Raw genomic sequence first — 21,394 nt, 5'->3', positions numbered from 1 at the left:
GTGTGCCACCACACTCCAGCCTAGATGACAGAGTGAGACTCCTACTCAAAAAAAAAAAAAATTCCTGGACTGTCAAAACTGTATTAGCACCTGCATAATGAGCATTTATATACCTAACCCTGAATTGTACTTCACATCTTTAAAATTAAAATTTTTAGCCGGGCTCAGTGGCTCAGCCTGTAATCCCACACCTTTGGAGGCTGAGGTGAGTGGATTGCCTGAGCCCGCGGGTTCAAGACCTGCCTGGGCAGCAAGACTCATCTCTACAATAAATCAAAAAATCAGCCAGGCGTGGTAGCGCATGCCTGTAATTCCGGCTACTTGGAAGGCTGAGGCGGAAGGATCGCCGGAGCCCAGCAGGTCGAGGCTACGGTGGCCGGGAGCGGCCACTGCACTCCAGTCTGGACTCCAACTCAAAAAAATAAATAAATAAAATAAAAAGCAAAATTAAAATTTTTTTTAAAAACTGCATTAGCAACCTCTGACCTGTAACCGTCACTGACCGGTACTGACTGATATCAGGTTCTGTGTAGCTGCTGCACCTGGGTTCACTTTAACCTGTACAAGCATCTGGCAGCTTCAGTGTTTTCAAATTAGCAGTCAAGTTGTGCATGTTTCATGTGTTTGTTGCTCATTCACACTTCCGCTCCCATAAGCTGTCTTTCCAGAGCAACTGAGCACGTGAGCCATTCATTCCCACAGTGATGTTCAGAAGGCATTTCTATTTTATAAGAAGCTCAGACCAAGAGAGGCTGTCTTTGCCGAGAGAGGCTGTCTTTGCCCAGAGCCTGGAAGACCGTGAAAGCCAGGGCTGGAGTGGGGTGGTTTGGGCCCTTTTACCACTTCTTCCACACACCGTGATGCTCACCCACGTGACACAAATGCACCAGTGTTTCTTAGGAAACACACCGTGAGGCCGCCTTTACTTTCTAGATTCTCTGTCCCCGCTACTTTCAGCAGAATCTTGGGATAAATTGTGTTCTGAAATAAATAAATTGTGTTCCCTTTCTTAACCCTCTCCCCCCACCACCCCATTTAACAGGGAAAAATGTGAGTGGGGAGTAGGTTGAATAATGCCTAGCTCAGTTGGGGTTCTCTGGGACTGTGCATTTCCCTATGGTTACCAAACTTCCACTTTTTCCATTTCAAAATATGTTTTGGTATGACTGGAGTATGGCGTTTTTGTTTTCTTTTAATAGTTTCGTTAAGTGAATCCAAAAACTTCTCATAAGACGTGTTCATGCTTAGAATAAGTCACATGGAGTATCAAAGATTGAGTTTAAAATAAATAAATAAACACCATAGTTATGTCTGGGGTCAGTCCAGACATATCCCAGGATGTTGACTCTTCAGAAGGTGTGAATGGTGAGAATCCCTCGTGTGGATCTCCAGACGTTTGTTAGACATGACACCATGGGTGATTTGTGGGTCCTCAGACTCGATAGCCAGACCAGTTCACAGAAGAGTAAATATATATAGGTGATAACCATGGAAATATGTTCTCCCTCGCTAGTGAGGAAATATGATTTAAAAGAATAAGAAAGCACTTTTATTAAATCAACATTTAACAAAATAGTAACAATGTTGGTGAGAGGCTATTGAAATAAACACAAACTTCTGAGAAATAAAAGGTACAGCCTTTCTGGAAGCCGTTAGGCCTTAAAAATGGTGCCATGCCCTTTGACCCAGTAACTCCCTGCCCAAGGAGGTAGTCATATGTTTAGACAGAAATTGAATGCTCAAAGATAGTAATTCCAGGACTTATTTAAGTATCAAAAGTGTCCAACAAGAGGAGCATGCTTTAGCAATAGCATGGAATATTAGTCCCCGTTAAACATGCTGTTACCTGCTCCCCTTCGCTGTTCTTTGAGGCGCTCACAGTGTGCTGCTGAGTGAGCACCTAATCTTCACCCCACATTCAGACCTGCTCCTCCTGCGACTTCTTTTCCCTCCCAGTGACTCGTGCAGGAAACCTCAGGTCACCCTTGACCTTTCTCTCTCTCTCTCCACAATGTGCTGCAGCAATCCTGTCCGTTCTGTCTATGGTAGGATGGCCCTGCTTTCCAGACCTCTCGGAGAGCCTGTGCTGAAGTGACTTGAGGAGAAGCGAAAGCAGTGCTGAGTTCTCCGGAGTGGTCAAGGTTTGGGTCCTAAGTTAAGGCCGTTTTCCTCCTCCTTTAGTTACCTGGCAATCTCTTCTTCCCAGCGCAGAAGTCAGCGAGCAGATGGCCTCACTGAGGACGCAACGCTTTCCAAAGGGAGGGTGGCAGAAGTCAAAGTATCCCTCCAGTGAGTAGAAACGTGCGAGGGAGACAGCGATGGGATTCCGTTGGTGGAAGCCTGCCTGCTGAGAGCTGCTGTGTGCTTCCAGTGAGTGGTAAGCATCACACAGCTCGAAGGGCCGCCACTCGGTAAGGATGCCCCAAGACCAAGCACGGAAGCGCTCAGTGCCTGCAGCGGAGAGACAATGAGTAGGCTGTTCCAGGCTTGAGAGAGACTTAGTAACTGTCAGTGTCTGGAGGAAGCGAAACACCTTCTCCACCCTCATAATCATAAGGTCATAGTTAACAGGAAAGATAGATTAGCAAGAGAAGAGCAAGGTCTGCTTAGGAGTGAGAACATGTGATACTCGGTTCTCTGTTTCAGTATTTTAGCCTCTAAGTCCATCCAGTTACTGCGAGGTTCATAATTTTGTCCTTCTTTATGGCTGCGTAATATTCCGTATGCCCTTTCTAAAAGAAAACAGTAGTTAGCTGGTGTCAGTCTTAGAGCTTATCTCATCTGTAGAACAGAACAGAAGGTCACCATGTATGGAATAAGAGTAGAATAACAGGGAAATGTGAGGTCCTGGAGGTTGGGGCTGAGGACTCGTGAAGGGTAGGAGGGGCCTCAGTACGTCTCTGAGGGCATAACAGTTCAGATATGTTGTTGATTTTCCCAGGAGAAGGCAAACGCATGTTGACTGTTTTAATCTAAAGAAATGCTACAGACGGTGGAATATGTACCTACAGCTGTATAATCTGCAGCCTCAGGAGGCACAGAGATAAAAGAGTGTTTGGTTCTGGTCCGGGAGTGACTATTCTATTTTTGGCCTCAAAGTCCTGAGCAAGTGCATATCCCCACCTACTGGGTTTCTGACTGGGAGGGGAGGGCTGCAAGAACGTGTTCAAGGTACGATGCGTTCCTTTTCTGTTGTGCCTTTGACTGTTTTAGTCCTTTGCTCTGGTTTAAAGGGTATTGTGCAAGTTTGGGTAGAAATGTAGATGGGCCATTCTGAACCTTTACAGATTCAGCCCCAGTAATCATGCAAACAGTTGGACACTTGAAACTGAGTTCCTTTTTGTTCCGAAACGCCTCAAAAACTTTGACTCACCAAAGTTTCCTTTGCTGGGTACTATAATTCTGATTATCCTTGGTGAAATTATGCCACCTAGAAAGGTAAAGTCACAAGTGCAATAGTGTAGATGTAAGAAGCAGGAGTCTCCCAGACTGGGAGCAGGAATGGTGTGTGCCTGTGGCCCCAGCTCTGAGGAAGCTAGGTAGGAGGATCGCTTGAGCCCAAGAGGTCAAGACGAGCCTGGGCGAGAGAGTGAGACTCCAACTTAGGGAAAAAAAAAAAAGTATACTAGGCCAGGTACAGTGGCTCAAGCCTATAATCCCAGCACTCTCAGAGGCTAAGGCGAAGGGATTGCCTGAGCCCACAGGTTCGAGAACAGCCTGGGCAACGTGGCAAGACCTCATCTCTACTATAAATCAAAATTAGCCGGGCGTGGTAGTGCGCTCCTATAGTTCCGGCTACTTGGAGGCTGAGGCAGAAAGATTGCTGAAGCCCAGCAAGTCAACACTGGGGTGGCCATGAGCGCGCCACTGCACACCAGCCTCGGCAATGAAATGAGACTCCTACTCAAAAAATAAATAGATAAAAATAAATAAGCAATGGAAGTTCTGGACTGTATTTTAGAAGAAGGAAAAGTACTGAATATGTATTTCTGGAGGGAAAAAAAGAAGCAGGAGTCTTCTGAAGCAGGGTCCCAGGCTTAGGTTTAGGCCAAGACAAAGCCATCATTCTGGGAACTGTTGGGCCAGAGAGTTGCTCCTGTACCTCGTGTTCAACCCCTCCTGCCCCAACTGAATGCCTGGGCCTTCCCGCTGCGACTTCAAGTAGATTAGCAGTTCCTAGAGGACAGAACGGTTTAGAGAGGCGATCTCTCCCAGAGCCAGACTTCCATGGACAGAGCAGGAAAAGACTGAGGAAAGTTTTCTCATGGGGTCTATTTGTAATCACCTCAAACTGAAAGCAGCCCAGAAGTCCTCCGTGGGTGAGTGGATAAGCAGCGCATCCATACATGTATCGTTGTTCAGAATACTACTCAGCAGTAAAAAAGGAACTATCAGTCATGCAGATAGGAGTCTAAGGCATCATGCCAAGAAGAAAAAGAAGCCAAGCTCCAGAGGCTACTGTGTGATCCTGTCGACACAACATTCACAAAATGACAGAATTACAGCGTGCTGGAGAACAGATCTGAGGCTGCCAGGAACTAGTGCTGAGGCAGGTAGCACTAGGGAGTTTCTTCGCAGTCATAGAACCGGTCTAGAACATAGTCCACACGTGGGATAAAATTCCATTGACCATATACCAACAAAAAAAGGGGTACGCATATAAACTGATGAAATCCAAAGAAGGACTGTACCAATGTGAATTTCTTGGGTTTAACATTGTTGTGTATGATTATGTAATACATTCCTGGGAGAAGCTGGATGCAGATACATGAGAATTCTTTGTTCTGTTTTGCAACTGGGAGTCTAAGATTATTTCAAAGTTAAAAGTTTTCAAAAATTTGGAGGGGTGTGGCGGTGCTATCTGTAGCATCCTGTGGCAATCTTTTCAATTTTTCCTAGAATATATTAAATAAAGCCCCTGAAGAATTATAAATTAAATGCAGTTTCTACATGCTATAATTCCACTTCATGTGCTTTTGATTTAGAAATTATCTTGTAGTATTGTCACCACTATTCTGTATTGCTACAAACACACTGAGTGCATGTACAGAGAGCCCTCTGGTGAGTTTTCCTCCAGGGCAGAATGACTCCTGGCCTGTGGGCGTGTCACCCCTGGGCTGCGGCCTCTGTCACCTCCGTGGCCACAGCCTCTGTCTGGGACGCATCCTGGGTGCCCTCCTTGCGACCCCCTCTTCCCCACACATCCCCTTTCCTTAATTCGTGAATCAATGAGTGGTTTAAGTAAAGTGGGAAGAGTAAGGAAGACCCGGTCCAAACTACGCTTCCTCTGCAAGGCAGAGCAGCTCCGATGGCGCGGCACTTTTCCCACTCCCAGGGCCGGAGCATTGGATTGCACTCTGGGATTCCCTCGCCCGGCGCCCACCTGAATCTGCAGATTCCTTGAGGGCCTAGATGGGGTCCTGTTCCCTCCCAGGTCCTGTGCCAGCACGGTGCCCGGCCACAGCCTTGGGTGCCAGGAGCGCACACTCCAGGCTGTGGGGAGGGAGGGAGCGAACTGAGGCTCTGCATAGTCCCAGACATCCACTGTGTCTGATACAGCTGTTTTCCCCAAACTAAACCTGAGTGATACAGCTATTCTTCCCGAAACTAAACATCAAGCAATAAATCAGTATTTAAAGTGTTGTTTTCTGAATATTAAAGTGAAGACTTTCTTATATTAACAATTTCCAGCCAGGAATGGTGGTTCATGCCCATAATCTCACCACTCTGGGAGGGCGAGGCGGGAGGATGGCTTGAGTCCAGGATTTCAAAACCAGTCTAGACAATATAGTGAGACCTTGTCTCTACAAAAAAATTTTAGAAATTAGCCAGGCACGGTGGCACATACCTGTAGTCCCTGCTGCTGGATCACCTGAGCCCAGGAGGTCGGGACTGTGGTGAAGCATGATCATGCCACTGCAGTTCAGTCTGGGCAACAGAATAAGACCCCGATTCAAGAAAAAAACTTCCTCACCTTACTTTTCGTGTGTGGCCCAGTGCTCCAAATGGCTGGAGAACGATTGTGAGGCTGTGCCCCTGAGCCTCCTCGGACAGACAAGACCAAGAACTCAAGGGCAGGGGCTGGAGTCCAAAGGGGGAGGGGTGGGGTGAGATGTAGAGCACAGACCTCATGTCAAGCTGAGAATTCAGCCCAAAGTGTTGAGGCGTGCTCCGCCCTGCTTGCAGACTCCTGCAGGCAGATCCCTGCTAGTTCCCGGCCCACATCCTCGAGGTAGGTGGCCTGGGACTCCCATCGTCTGCAGGTCTCGCTCCCACCCCCACATGCCAGCAAGTGACTCAGATTCCATCCCTGCATGTTGCGCTCTCTACGGACTGGACCGTGTCCCCACCTGAGGTCTGCAGCATCATTAAGCAGGGCAGTGGCCTCCCGGGTGAGGCGGGGCCTCTCCTGTTGCTGTGGCCCCCAGCGGTCCTCAAACTTGAATCATTCTCTGTTTTAAAGATGAAAGCAATAATAAACCTGTTCCCCATGTCCCAGAGTTCCCGTTTTCTCTTCGCTGCTCTCTGACGTGCTGTCAGCTGTAAGGACCCAGTGCAGTGCCACCTTCTTCCAGAAACCCTCTAGGCACAGAGCCCCGCTGTCCCTTCCCACACACGGGGCACTTAAAGCCAAAAGTGCTTTCCCCATGCTTCATCTAGTCATGCGCTCTGCTTTGTGGCATTCCTTGTCATTTCATAAATTACTCATTCTCCAACCAAACAAAGACTCCCTGAAGATAAGACCCTGTCCTCAGGGGACCTCAGGGGGCTGGACCATGTGTGGCAGTGGTCAGTAGGCACCGGCGGGTTGAGATGAAGGGGATGTTGCAGTAACTTGGAAAGAAATATGAAGAAGAAAACCTCTGAAATGCCTTTCCCCCTCCTCATTCTCAGGGTGAAGTCAGAGCAAGTCACCCTGACCTCGAGCCGTGCAGAATCAAATTGCTCTCCTGCCAGTGTGGTGGTGTGGAAGGAGCCAGGAGTTGGGTTCAGATAGCTCCACTCAGCTCTGCCCTTGTCAGTGGTTGATCTTGAACTTGGGCAAAACACTCGAACCCTGAGCCTTCATTTTCTCGATGTGCAAAACAGAGGTCATACCCAAGGCTTTTTGGAGATGAGAGCTGTAACCCCCAAATGCAGCATTTCTGGCGGGATATCTAGGCACCTTGGTGGGCCAGGAGAGAAGCCACCAGAAGGCAGGCAAGCACGTCCCTGCTGGTCGGGGTTGCCTGTCTCCACTCAGGCTCAGTCTGGAGGCGGGGGTAGTGTTGGCATGGAGAGTGGCAGCCCACCGGAGAGAGGACAGAATCAAGCCAGCACGGAATCTCAGTTTGCTCTGGACGTCTTCAGGGCCGATGTTCTGGTGGGAAGGGTGGAGGGTAGGTGAGCAGTCTGTGCTTCGTCAAGGGGCAAAGAAGTAAACCCGGGAGGATTCTGAGGGTGGGGGTGTGGGTGGCAGGAGCGCACAGAGCAGAGAAGCAGCTGAGCATGGGGTCAGGGAAAAGCAGGCTCAGCCATCCATAGACGCAGCATTCAGAGAAGGCGGGGGACACATACCCAGCCGCACGATGCCGACAGCCACCCCAAAGAAGCGTGGTTCTAAAGGAACGTGAGGTGGCTGTGTGTGGCCCAGAGGCTGCGGTGTGCTTTTGGGGCTGCAGGACTGTTAGGGAAACATCAAATGCCCCAGGCTGCTGGCGACAGCAGTGTTCCTGTTCCAGCACTCCTGTGTCCTCAGGCTGGCAGCCCTTCCCCAAGGCAGGGTGGAGGGGCGCCAGCAGGCTTCTGGGCTCTGCTCAGAACCTTCCTGAAGCTCTGCTCTGGGAACGCCAGCAGCAATGTGTTGTGTGCATCAGGGGCTGGTTTTCAGTCCCTGGCTGCGTTCCACGGCCCCGTGCTGCGTCTGGCGGCCAGAGTGTACTGCCTCCTCTGCCCCCTTCTCTTCCTGAGCCAGCAGCGCCTCCTCGGGGTCCACAGACCAAAAAGGAGGGTAGACAACCCCTTCCGAGCCCACTTGCTATCTGACCCTCACACCCTGGTTTGTCCTCGCCCGTTCATTCATCCACTCATCCATCCATTCGAGAGGGGCTGGGCAACGCTGTGGACCCAGCTCCAAGCCGGGCATGAACTGAAGTGAGGAATGGACAGCACCAGCACCCGGCACCACCCTGTCCACCTGAGGCAGCCAAGGGCAGAAAGCCAGCCAGTCCGTGCTCCTTGCAAGGACCCTAACCAGAGGATATATGGGAGGGGACCAGGGAGCTGGAAAAAAGAACAGGAGGCGAGAATGTCCATGAGTCTCTGCCTGTGGGTCGAACTTGCTCAGCCCCCAGGGCAGGGTGACAGTGAACCTCCAATTACCACAGGCGGGTCTCATTCTCAGAACAGCCCTGTGCTCTGTGACCAGTCATTCCGATTCTGAACACATGAAAACTACGGCTTGGATGCCTCCACCCACTTGTCAGTGCCTCACAGACAGCGAGTGGCAAAGCCTCTGCCGTGAGACCGCTCACCACCCCCGGAAGCCTCCCCGAGGCTGCTTGGGTGGATGCGGGACTCCATGGACATTTGTCAACTTAAAACCTAGGTGTTGCCGGCACGGTAGTTCACGTGAGGTGAGAGGATTGCCTAAGTCCAGGGGTTCGAGACCAGCCTGGGCAACTTGGCGAGACCGCATCGCTACAATAAATCAAAAAACTAGTCAGCCATGATGACAGGCACCTGTGGTTCCAGCTACTTGGAAGGCTGAGGCAAAAGGATTGCCTGAGCCACACAGGTCACGGCTGTGGTGGCCGTGAGCATGCCACTGCCCTCCAGCCTGGGCGACTGAGTGAGACTCCGACTCAAAATAAAAAAATAAATAAAACATAGGTGTTTGAGGAACTTAAAGATCTCCGGTGGACAGCCTTTAGAAGGAAGGGCTGCCTTTCTATTCGCCCACCTAGGTGGACCCCTCTAAGATGAATTCATTTCAGCCTTGAGAAGCAGTTCTGTTTGCTTTGCTCCCAGGTTTCCGTCAGCCCTTGGCCTGCCAGTCGTACTGCCTCACCAGAGCTCCCCTAGGGGCTCCTTCCCCTGGCCAGTGGGATGGGTATGGCAGCATCGTCCTGACCAGCACAAGAGAGCCTCTGACTGTGGCCTGGCAGGATGTGTCCAGGGCCCCAGTGACAGGACCTCAGCAGGGCTCTAAGACCCAAGAGGGCTGGGAAGACCGAGTCCTGGGGAAGCTCCTGTCCCCACCGGAACTTGCAACGTCCAGGGCCCTGCCCACATCTGCCGGGGTGGGTGTGTGCTGGTCCACGCTGCCCCGCACTGCTCCACTGCCCCACTTAGACCCGTGACTAGCCCAGCCTCCTGTGAGTCAGGCCCTTGCTCTGCCATGAGAAGAAGGTGATTGGCCAGGTCTGCTGGGGCTTTGTGACCCGCCTGCAGGGCTCCCCCAGCCCCTCAGAGCCCTTCACCCTTCCTCATAGTGCCTCGTGCAGGCCCAGAGTAGCCTGGACGTCTGACCCGCGGGCAAGGGGGGGCGACTCTGCCGTTTCCCAGAGGGGAGGGGCAGCCCGGTGACAATGGGCATAGCCCCACGACAGGAGCGGGAGACGTTTCGGCCGGCTCCGCAGAGTTCTCTCTCCTCTGGTCCCACAGCGCCCATTCTGGTTTCCCTGGCAGGTAGGCTGGCATCTGTGGAGCAGCACATGTGGGAAATCTGGAGCCGGGGAGGGGTCGTGTTCAGAGCCAGATTCAGGAAGCCCAGACGGCTGTCTCTGGGCAGAGAAAAGCACGGTTCTATCCCCCGTCTCCCTCCTGGACCAGCCAGTCCCTGGTCCCAGAGACCAGAGGCCATGCTGTGGTAGGCCCCTGCGGGTGCCCTGGGATGCTGGTTGTCTGTGCCAGAAACACTGTGACGCCAAACGTGTGGAATGCCAGGCTCTGTGCTCAGCGCCTGAACATGTTACACTCGATCCTCAGATCAGTTCTGCTGTAGGGACTGTCACTGTCCCCCACGTTACAGCTTAGGAAGCTGAGGCCTAAAGTAAACAGCTAAGTCAAGGAAGAGCCAGGATTTGAACCCCAGAGGTCTCCCTTTTTGGAGCTTGCTGAAGACCTGCCCGTTGCCTCCAGTGAGGCGGGAAGACTTAGTGTATCTCTCACTGGTCAGAGGACAGAGGCCTGGGAATGGCAGGGGATTCCTTCAAGGACCAGCCAGAGAGGCTGCACAGAAGGAACCCTAGAGAATTGGCGAAGACAAAGGGCCCCTGCATCGTCCTCAAGACGTTTTGGAAGCTCAATTTCCCTGGAGGATTTAAAAACAGCCAAAATTAGGTTGAGGTTAGTGTGTGAAGTTTCAAAGTTCCGCAGGCCTGTCGGCCATCATTCTGGCTTGAGAACATAAGCACCTAGGTCTGAGTACAGCCCTCGTTGTCTGGGAGAAAGCAGATGGCCCCTGGAAGTTCTTTGACCGTGGGCTAGTGAGAGTTGGTCTTGCTGGCTGTTCTCAAAGCCGTAGTCTGCAGGGTGGCCAGCAGTTCCCCTCCCAAGTGAGAGCTGTCACCGTCTTTCCTGCTGCAGAAGGTCACCCATGCACCGTGAGCCCTATGGTCCTGGCATGTTTCTTCCCATGACTCCAGGCCTGGGGGCAGAGTCAAGGCCCGACAGGGCAGGTCTCTTCCAGGCCACGGCTCAGGCCGGTCCTTGAATAGAGTTTCCAGCTGCCCAGATAGTGGCATGCCCCTGACAGCACCGTGTGCCAGACATGGGTTTGGAAGACCCTGCTGTCGCGCCTCTGAGTGGTTTCTGGCCACGATCGTGGGGGCAGTAGAAGCACTCTGCTGACAGGCCTGTCATTCCCGGGTTTCCCCAGACCGTGTTGGCTGCTGCTGGGGGCAGCTGACCCACCAGCCTGAGGGTGGGCAGAAGCTGCAGCGCTGCCTTGGGTCAGGCCCAAGGCAGCCCCTGGCTCAAGAAGCGTCAGAAGTTGGACCCGTGGAAGAGCTCAAGCTGGCTCTGGGATCTTGTTTGGTCTGGGAACCTAGAACAGACCCAAAGCCCCAGGCCACTCCTGCCAGCTCCGCTCTTGGGGGACTTCTGGGCCAGGAGTGGGCTTTCCACTCACTCCCATTCCTGACACCACCCGGTTTGGACTGAACCTGACTTCTTTGGGGGACCATAGTAAAGTCCGGGGCGCTCCCTTTTCTAAACTGAGCCCTGGAATGGGGGATTGGGGATGAGAAAGCGCGAAGAGGCATCTTTGCTCGGACCAGGTGCCGCCTGCTGACCATGTACACTGTTCCACGTACAGTGCAAGTCTAGGAAAGGAAAATGAGGAGTCCGCCCCGCTTCCTGGCGTGGCAAGGGGTGAGGCGGCATGGAAGCCGGTTTCTTCATGCAGCTCTAACAAGTGAGGCAAAAAATCCTGGCAGAGACTCCTGTTCAGCCTGGATGAGCCCTTCTGAGCCACATGGACCCCACCCAGGGCACAGAGGGGCATGCCTGAGAGGACCTAGGCCATCCTGTGTGGAGCTGAGGGCACTGCTCCTGGAAGCCCGCAGGGGCCAGCATAACTGGAGGCATGTTTTGCAATGCCTTCTTAAAGGCACTGTTGCCACTCATGGAATCAGACTGATCAGAGGTGTGGAAATGCCCCCTGTCATTGGGCACTGACCGAACTGGGAATTTCTGGCTCAGAAGACTTTGGGGATTTTTCAGTAGCCCCAAGAGCAAGGCCTTTCGTTGTGTTCCAAACTCCGGGGAAACCGGAGTTATTCCCTTTGGCTGGCCCTACCCCCCGGGAGTGGCAACACAGCCAGCCTATGCCGTTGCAGCACAGGCCAGTAAATCCCAGCTATGCACACATGTCAGAGGAGGACTGTGTCTCTCATACCTAGCTGCACACCAGAATCACTTGGGGCATTTTTTTTTTAAGTATATATGTATAATAGGCCAGGTGCAGTGGCTCACACCTGTAATCCCAACATTCTGGGAGGCTGAGGCAGAAGAACTGAGCACAGGAGTTTAAGACTGGCCTGAGACCTCTTCTTTACAAAAAATAAGAAAATTAGCCGAGTGTAATGGCATGTGCCTGTAGGCCCAGCTGCTTGGGAGGCTGATGCAGAAGGATGGCTTGAGCATATGAGACCAAAGCTGCAGTGAGCCATGATTATGCCACTGCACTCCAGCCTGGACGACAGAGTGAGACCCCAAATCAAAAAATATATACATGTATGTATAATATATGTGCATAATATGTAACTTATAAGCCTGGGCAACATAGTAGGACCCTATCTCTACAAAAAATGTTGAAGTAACTGGGCAACCATGCCCAGCTACTTGTGAGGCTGAGGTGAGAGGATCACTTGAGACCAGGAGGTCAAGGTTACAGTGAGCTATGATTGTGCTACTGTACCCCAGCCTGTGTCTCAGAGCAAGACTCCATCTCTGAAATACACACACACATGCACAGAACACACACCAAAGAGGACCCAAAAAACCTAGGAATTTGTTTATGAAAAATTGTGTTTATTCTTACATGTTTCAACTTCAGTCACCTTCAAAGTAGTCTCTGTTTGATGCAATACACCTAGCAAGACACTTTTTCTCCTGCTCAAAACAGTTTTTGAACTTGTCCATTCTGATGCCTTTTAGTGCTTCTGTGGGTTTTTGTTTCACCTCTTCCACATCAGCAAAATGCTTCCCTTGGAGGACTTTTTTCATCCAGAGAAATAAAAAAAAGTAACCTGGGGCAAGAATGGGGGTCATGCTGTTTTGGCTATTTAAAAAAACTGCTGAACACTCAGCATGATGTGGACAGGCACCCTTGTAAATCACCCATCATGAAATAGGCAAACGCTTGAAAGAATGTCCAAAAAATTCACTGAAGCTGAACACAACCTCTCACAACAAAGTTAGCTGGTCCACTGGCGCCGGTGGTTCCTAGAATACTTACCCAGTGGGGGTGTCTGTACTACAAGGGGTCTGCCTTCCAAAAAATAATTCTGTTTCTTGGGGGGGTCCCCCTTGCACATACACACACACACACACACACACACACACACACACACACACACACACACACATACACACACACACTCGGGCTCCGCTCAGGCCTCTTGGCAGGGGAAGCTGGTATGCTTTTCTGGTCAAGAGCCCTGGAATGCATGGAGCAGGCCTGAACCGTCTGCGCCCCAGTCCTGTGGGTCCCTCAGAAAACTGCCCTCAAGCCAGAAGACCTTGAAGCCCAGATGACTTCAGTCAGCACTGAAGGACTTGTCCGGACAGGACCATCGCCTCTGCTTCTCTTCACCAGCCAGCCCTTGACAATGATGCACTTCAAGTGGAACAGAGTCCCTGGAGTGGCTCCGAACTCCCAGGGCCACACTGAGACATCTGCACCCCAGTGCCTGGCTAGCCCAGACCCTCTGAGGCCTAATGGATCTCCAGCCACAGCCAGCCCGGAATCACCCTGCACCAGGGGCCTCGCCAAGAAACAAGCCTCTGCGCCCGAGGACAGCCCCAGTGTGGAGGCCTGCAATCTGAGCATTCTGCCTCTGGGCTACTCAGTTCACCCCGAGCTGCGGGTCTCACCTCCCAGCGCACTCTGGGCATCTGGTCACATGTTCTCGTCTCACAGTTGGACCATGAACTCCTCGAGGACGGGGCAGGTGTGTCCGCTTCTTGCAGTCCACAGCAAAACACTCAGCAGAACGAAATACTCTTTCCAGCAAGCCACCCAGCCCTGTCTGCTGCTGTCACTTACGGCATGCCCTGGAAACACCAGTCCACACTTCCATTCTGCCAGCATGGCTAGAGAGTTGCTGTTCACAAGGAATTGGTGTGGAAGCCAAAAGTGAGAGGACCGTGGCCAGCCACTGAGGAGCCTGGGTCTGGTGGGGGGCGGTGCTCACGTGACGTCAGGAGAACATGACCAGTGCCCTGAAGAGCCATCCCAGGATGCTGGAGGGCGGGAGGGCGTGGCTTCTACGTCGAGGGTCAGAGGACGTCTCCCAGAAGTCCTGCCAAGGCAGAGTCCTCGAGGCCAGTGGAGGTGGCGATGGATGACTCCGAAAGACAAGCGGACATGGGAGACATCACTCAGTTGTTGGGACCCACTGAGCACCTGCCCTTGCCAGTCCTGTGCACTGTGTGCCTGCCCTCCAGGTGCTTCCTGATGGGGCGTGAACTGGAGGCCTGGAATGCAGGGCAGGTGTCAAAGACCTCGAGTAAGAGGAGCGGCCCTTGGAAGTCTCTGATGCTGCCTCAGAAGCTCCCAGACAGAAATTTGTTTTTATTTCTCTTGGCTTTTGGGCCCTGCCTGGCCTCGCTTTGCTAGGCAATGAAGGACACGGTTTGTTTTTAAACAGAGAAAGGACTAGAAATAAGTAAGTGGGTTTTATCAAGACACGTCTCCCAAAAAGTTCATCTAAGCTAAACGTGCTTAGAATGAGGGTCTGTTGTATACGAGTTCCGACCATTAAGTTCAAGAACTCAGCTGGGCTTAGTGGCTCAGCCTGTTATCCCAGCACTTTGGGAGGCTGAGGCGAATGGATTGCCTGAGCCCACGGGGAGTTCAAGACCAGTCCAGACAACTTGGCAAGACCTCGTCTCTACAACAAAATGAAGTAAAAATTAGCCAGGCATGGTGGCGCATCCCTATAGTACCAGCTCCTTGGAAGGCTGAGGCGGAAGGATGGCCTGAGCCCAGCAAGTCGAGGCTGTGGTGGCCGTGAGCGTGTCCCTGCACTCCAGCACTGCACGACAGAGTGAGACTCCACCTCAAAAAAAGGAAGAAAAGTTCATGAACTCATCCTAGAAAAAGTGCTCCATATCTCACTGCCAAACACCACTGTGGTCACCTTCGAACCTACTCCCCTTGGGAAGCCGTGCACCAACGCAGCACCTCGTCCGCCTGTCAGCGTCATTTTGGAGCTCTTTTTCTGGAGTGGCCCTCAGAGCCATCGTGGCATTGCCCTTGATGTCCTGAATATCATCAAACATCTTCTTTTCGGTATTTCCTTTATCTTCAGGTAAAGAAAAAGGTCGCTGGGGAACAGATCAGGTGAGGAGGGAGGTTGTTCCAACACAGTTATTGGTTTGCTGGTGAAAAACTCCCTCACAGACAATGCTGCGCGAGCTTGTGCATTGCTGTGATGCAAGAGCCCCTTTGGGACCATTTTTGCATGTGCCTTCCTCTTGCCAGCATTTTCAGTTAAGAGTTTCCTGACTGTTTCTCTACCGATGCTTATTTGGTCTGCTGTGCTTCTCACAGTGAGCCAATGATTTTGACCGCCGTTCGGCGAATTTTTGTAAGGTTTTCATCAGTTCTTGTTGCCAGCCCTCCTGACCTCTCTTCATCAGTATGCTTTCTCTCCCCTCAGAAAACCGTTTAATCCATGTGTCCACTGCCGTTTTCTTTATGGCATTATCCCCATAAACGTGGACTAGCATGCCCCTGATCTCAGTTCCACTCTTGCCAAGTTTAACAGGAAACTTAATGTCTGCTTGTGGCTCTAATTCAAGCTCCGACATTCTCACAACGCCACACAAAAACATGCAACAACAATGAACACCACTCAGCAAGACCCTGCCACACGTCGGCAGAAACACAGCTGTGAGACACTGAAATACCAAGGTTAAGAAACCTTCCCAAGTGGTTTGTACAGTGCTGCCCATGTAAGCACAGAATGGCAAACCTGTGGACTTAATTGTCAGACCTCATATGTCGGGGGCGGGTGGGTATGTGAGGGCAGCACGTCCGGCAGACGCCACACCGAGCCCCTCCGAAGCTTCTTGGTCTCGACCTGCAAATCCTAGCTGAAGGCAGATTCTGATTCAGTATGTCTGGGGGTGATGGGAGGGGGTTTCTGCTGAGCTGGCGGAGGACATTGGGGTGGGACGGCATTCCCGACTGGCTGTGTGGGAACTGCAGCTCCTCACTGGGGAGCAGAGTGGGCAGCAAGGCTGGGGGGGGTCTGTTGAGGAGTCCATTGGGAGGCTTCTGTCAGCCTTAGCTGGAGAGAAAATAGCCAGCCTCCCCATCCATGGATTCACTTCTGTGGGTCCAACCAAATGAGGATTAAAATTATTCTGGTGGAAAAAAGTGTGTCTGTACTGAACACCTACAGACTTTTTTCTGGTCATTACTCCCTGAGCAACACAGTGTGACAACTAATTACATGGCATTTACATTGTGGTGGGAACTATAGGTCTTACTAGTAATCTAGAGATGACCAAAAGCATATGGAAGGACTCGCGAAGCTTATATGCAGACCCTAGGCCATTTTATGCCAGAGACTTGATCATGCATGGATTTTGGCGTGGGGGGTACTGGAGACAGTCCCCTGCAGATGCCAAGAAATAACGCATGAACCCGGCAGGTAAAAAGGGCAGGTAGATGGTGGAGGTGGGGTTGCAGGACTTGAGGGACAATTCCACAGAGCACGAGGAGCAGGTTAAGGGTGACCCCAAGGCTTTGAACCCGGCGATGGATGGCTGGTGGCGACGTTGGCTAGGTCAGTGCAGGAGCCGGCACATGCTTGAAGGGAAGGGTCTGGACAAGCTGAAGTTCGGTGCCTCTGGGTCTGCCATGGGCCACAGGCTACAGGGATGTGGAGTCCGGATTCAGAAGAGAGGCAGCCGTCAGTCAGTCAGCTTTCCACCGCACAGATCTGGTCGGTCTGCTTAGAGCCCCCCAATGGCTTCCTACCGTCTAACTAGAAAGTTCAGGCTCCTCCTCATGGTGAACAAAACTCCTTGGATCTCTTCTTGCCAGCCTCTGTGCCACACCCCATCACGAGAACCTGCTCGCAGGGCTGCACATTGACCCACACTCCCGGAATCAACTACGTGTTTGCTCTCACCAGTCCTTGTTTCCACAGGGCCCTTCTGCCCCATCCTTTTCATGTCCAAAAACTCCCTCCCTTCCAGGCCTCCACCGACCCTGCCGAGCAGATGTGTTAGCACCCATCACTGCCCCCAAACCTCCCATGTGCTTGGCCTGCTGCCCATCACCCCCAGCCCAGCCGAAGGCGTTTCAGAAGCAGAGGCTAGGTCGACTAGCTTCGAACCCCCGGTTCCCAGCACGCATTTGGCACCAAGGAGACATGCGAGAGGCTTAAAGCACGAGCTCTCCCCCTGGGGGGACGCTGCCAGGCCAGTCTTCAGGCAGTGCCTCCCACCTTCCTTCCCAGGGCCCTGCAGCTCCCCGCTCCTGATGCTAGGGGACAGCAGGAGAGCCGCCCTGACCCCGCCCTTCTTCTTCCTTCCAGCTGGGGCATGGCCGTCAATGTGTACTCCACATCCGTGACCAGTGAGAATCTGAGTCGCCATGACATGCTTGCGTGGGTCAATGACTCCCTGCACCTCAACTACACCAAGATAGAACAGCTCTGTTCAGGTAGGAGGCTGGAAGCCGGGAAGCGGCCCTGCCGGAGGGACAGACGCAAGAGGCGGCCAGGCAGGTGGCCCCAGCAGGGGTGCAGTCACCGAACGGTGGGGATGCGTTCTGAGAAAAGCGTCGTGGGCAACTTCCCATGGTGCAAACGTGGCGTGTGCTCACACGGCTCGGACGGTGCTGCTGCCCGCACCCCTAGGCTGCACGGTGTGGCCCGTGGCCCCCGGGGCCACACGCCTGCCACAGCCTGTGACTACACTGAGTCTGGTAGGCCGTCGTAGCGCCTGACGAGCGTCTGTGTGTCCAAACACTTGTACACATAGGAAAGGTACAGCCCAAACAGCACGTCAAAACCCTGCGGGATCACGAAACACTGTCACACCACGTACAGCTGTAGCATTCCTCCAGGGTTAAGAAGCGCGGCAAAGCTGCACCTGGCATGTGCTTTGGAGCTGCAGTCAGGAAATGGAAGCAGGAAAAGTGAAGGGCAGGGGAGGCAGGCAGGAGGCCTCTGTGCTGGGCGGGGGCGGTGCTGGGAGCCAGGACAGGCAGCAAAGCCACAGGCATCGCCCACGAGGTCTGGCCCTGCCCCTGTGAGTCCAGCACTTGCTCTCCTTCGGGTGGGACAACCTGGGCAAGTTGCTGCACCTCCCTGAGAGGCAGATGCTGTCACCAGCTCACCAGGGTGCTACTGTGGAACAGTGCCGGCGTGCAGCGTCTTGGGGCTGGTGTGTAGGTTGCATTGGCCAGCAGCCTTTGTGCTTATCTCGGGAAGCTGGGGGGTTCTGGCCATGTCCGTCCTGAGGCAGCCCTGGCCCAGCCCCAGATCGGGACAGAAGAGGGCCCGGGCCTGAGGAGTGGGCCGGGGTAGGGCGGGATGTGGGGCACAGGGAGCCCCTCGGCAGCTCCGCACAGCAGCTTATCTCCTCAGGAGCCGCCTACTGCCAGTTCATGGACATGCTCTTCCCGGGCTGCGTGCACTTGAGGAAGGTGAAGTTCCAGGCCAAGCTGGAGCACGAATACATCCACAACTTCAAGGTGCTGCAAGCCGCTTTCAAGAAGATGGCTGTTGACAAAGTAGGTGCCTGAGCTGTGTGGCGCCGGGCAGAGATGCCCGGGAGCAGGAGCTGGGGCCCTTCCACCCCAGAGGGACTGCTCCTGCCACCGGCGCTCCTTCCCTTCCGCCTCTCCCGACCCTGCCCATCCAGACCCCGAGGCTCGGCACTGCGCCTATGTCCCGTCTCTCTGTAGGGCCCAAGAGAAGTCTCTTTGCTCACTCTTCTGCCTGGACACCGCATGACCGTGGTTCTGAGCCCCCGGTCCCCACGCAGCAGTAGAGCCAAGGGCCGCCTCCCACAACCTCTCCTGTGCCCGTAGGAGAGGGTTATCTCTGGATCCAGGCTGGGGCCTGCCAGTCGACCTGTCTGCTCGGCGCCCGGGAGGGACAGGCAGGGAGGCCAAGGCTGCCCCCAGGGGTCGGCTCTCCTGGGTGCAGGAGCCTCTCCCAGGAAGGCGGTCCTGCGTGGCTGGGGCTAAAGTGCTCTGCTTGTGTGGTCTATTTCAGATCATTCCCGTAGAGAAATTAGTGAAAGGAAAGTTCCAGGATAACTTTGAGTTTATTCAGTGGTTTAAGAAATTCTTTGACGCAAACTACGATGGAAAGGATTACAACCCTCTGCTGGCGCGACAGGGCCAGGATGCAGCGCCACCACCTAACCCAGGTGATCAGATCTTCAACAAATCCAAGAAACTCATTGGCACAGCAGGTAACGTGCCCGAGGGGGGAGGGAGTGGGGGCCGGGAGGCTCTGCAGCCAGGAGCTCCCGGGCCACCCAGCCCTGCAAGCCGGAGGAGACTGTTATCTCGGAGTTCAGATGACGCTGCAGACAGGGAGTGACCCTAGGGGCGAAAGGGCTGCAAAGCCACTCTGGAGGGGAGACCCGCCCCAGCCCCTTGCTCCCCTGCCCCAGTCAATGGGCGCCGCCCAGGTGTCTCCAGGCCTGGGCTGGTGCTGGCACCACTCTGCCTTGCCCTGCCCACTGGATGCGCAGGCAGGAGCTTCCCCAGCTATCTCTGTGTCCCGCACTCCAAAGGCCTCGGCCCGTAGCCCTCCAGGGCTGGGTGTCAGAAGGAAGCTGTCTGGGTCCTGGCGGGGGCAGCGCCCGCCCGCGTCGGACCCCGTTATAGCAGGGCCACCTCCCGGTCTGCGCTGCTGTGCACCTGGGCCTGACTCCTCGCCGCTTGCTTTGCCTTGGACGCAGCCTGCTGTGTCAAGGGAGGTGCCGCCAGGGAGCGGTGGCCACTGCATGCTGGCCGCACCGGGGAGAAGTTGGGCCCACCCGGCCCCTGCTGTGCGATGCCCAGGGCAGCCCGCAGGGGGCAGCAAAGCCCATCCCGAGGTGGACCAGGAGGGCTGGCTTCTCAAGTACCCTGCGGTCTGGGAGGGTGGCGCGCCCCAGGATAGAGGCCGTGGCTGGAGCGCCTGCGAGGACAGACTCCGTGCCCGCTGCTCCACCTCGGGCTCTGCCTGTCCCTGAGGAGGGCCCGTCCAACCCCACCTTCCCAAACCCGCCACCCCTGTTCCCTCCTCTCCCCCACCCACACCTCACACCTCCTCCTCACTCCTGCAGTCCCTGCCCAGGCTTGCCAGAGGCTGCCCAGCTGCTGTAGCGTCCGTGTGGCCAGGGCGAAGATGCCCTTCCCGGGTGGGATGGTGCCTGCCTGTTGCATGGGCCCGCCCTGCAGACCGCACACAGGCTGTTCCTGCCACATGCACCATGGACGTGCGTGGCCTCACCGACCCTTCTCCCCTGGACAGTTCCACAGAGGACGTCCCCCACAGGCCCCAAAAACATGCAGACCTCTGGCCGACTGAGCAACGTGGCCCCACCCTGCATCCTCCGGAAGAATCCCCCCTCCGCCCGAAATGGCGGCCACGAGGCTGATGCCCAAATCCTCGAACTCAACCAGCAGGTGAGTGGGATGGGCGAGGGTGGCCGAAGGGCCCTGCCACCGAGGGCAGGTCTGGGTGTCTGCGGGGACAGGAGCCTGCCGCTGGACTGCTGGACGCCACCTCCCCCGCGCAGCTCTTGGACCTGAAGCTGACGGTGGACGGGCTGGAAAAGGAGCGCGACTTCTACTTCAGCAAGCTGCGTGACATCGAGCTCATCTGTCAGGAGCACGAGAGCGAAAACAGCCCCGTCATCTCAGGCATCATCGGCATCCTCTATGCCACCGAGGTGAGCCGCTGCCACCCCCAGCGTCGGGCCCCCAGCCCTCCCCAGCCTGGCCTAAGTCTGAAGAGTGTCCTCTGAGGGGGAGAGGGGGCCCACCAGCCCGGGTCAGCAGAGCCCTCTGTCAGCCGGCAGAGCAGCGCAGGGCTCTGGCCCACTGCCTTCCTCTCCCTTCCTGCCCCCAGGAAGGATTCGCGCCCCCAGAAGACGATGAGATCGAGGAACACCAACAGGAAGACCAGGACGAGTACTGAGGGCGTGCAGCCTGGCTGACGTCCTGGTCCCCATGCCTCCCTCCCGTGCCCCCACATTACAATCCTTTCCTAGCAGTGGCCGGCTGCATTGTGTCAGCACCGGCACCAGGGAGCCAGGCACACGGGTAGGGGCTGGCGCCGGTGGGCAGGCAGAGGCCCCGGGGTGGGCTCCCTGCCCCCAGCCCATCCACTACTGTCATCTTGTGCCGAGTTGGCCAGCACTTGCCGGGGTGCTGCTGCCGCCCGCCCACCCACCAGCCACCCGCTCCCACGGCAGCAGCTCCAGATCGGCAAAGGCGTTGGTGTATATTTACTTCTGGAGTTTCCTTGCACTTTACCCGTTCTTTTCCAGGGCTGACAGCACGGCCCTGGCAGTGGGCCGGGGCTGGGGCAGGACTCCCTGATTCTTATTTATTTTGTCTTTTGACTTCCTTGCCACAGGGGGGAAGGCTGATGGCAGGAGGGGCCTGAGGAGGTGGCCCTGAGCCCTGAGTAGGGCGCGGGGGGGGGGGGGGGGGAAA

At 54.5% G+C, this 21,394-nt stretch overlaps 1 protein-coding gene across 3 annotated transcripts; it reads left to right on the top strand.

Moving 5' to 3' along the window:
* Positions 1-2,358: 2,358 nt before the first annotated feature.
* Positions 2,359-21,275, top strand: MAPRE3 (microtubule associated protein RP/EB family member 3). 3 transcript variants are annotated; one of them, XM_008049198.2, is made up of 7 exons: positions 2,359-2,377; positions 17,262-17,389; positions 18,318-18,463; positions 18,951-19,152; positions 20,205-20,359; positions 20,473-20,625; positions 20,805-21,275. In XM_008049198.2, the coding sequence occupies exons 2-7, from the start codon at positions 17,269-17,271 to the stop codon at positions 20,871-20,873; spliced, it is 846 nt and encodes a 281-aa protein (XP_008047389.1). In that variant the 5' UTR covers positions 2,359-2,377; positions 17,262-17,268; the 3' UTR covers positions 20,874-21,275. The 3 variants fall into 3 exon arrangements, with proteins under 3 accessions (XP_008047389.1, XP_021563790.1, XP_021563791.1); XM_021708115.1 differs by lacking the exon at positions 2,359-2,377 and adding an exon at positions 9,555-9,669; XM_021708116.1 differs by lacking the exon at positions 2,359-2,377 and adding an exon at positions 9,555-9,669 and having other exon boundaries at positions 18,951-19,107; positions 20,805-21,274.
* Positions 21,276-21,394: the final 119 nt, after the last annotated feature.

The sequence above is a fragment of the Carlito syrichta genome, unplaced genomic scaffold (genome assembly GCF_000164805.1).
Source record: "Carlito syrichta isolate Samal-C Ts95f unplaced genomic scaffold, Tarsius_syrichta-2.0.1 Scaffold130695, whole genome shotgun sequence".
Classification (NCBI taxonomy): Eukaryota; Metazoa; Chordata; class Mammalia; order Primates; family Tarsiidae; genus Carlito; species Carlito syrichta.
This window is presented reverse-complemented; position numbering and strand designations above follow the sequence as displayed.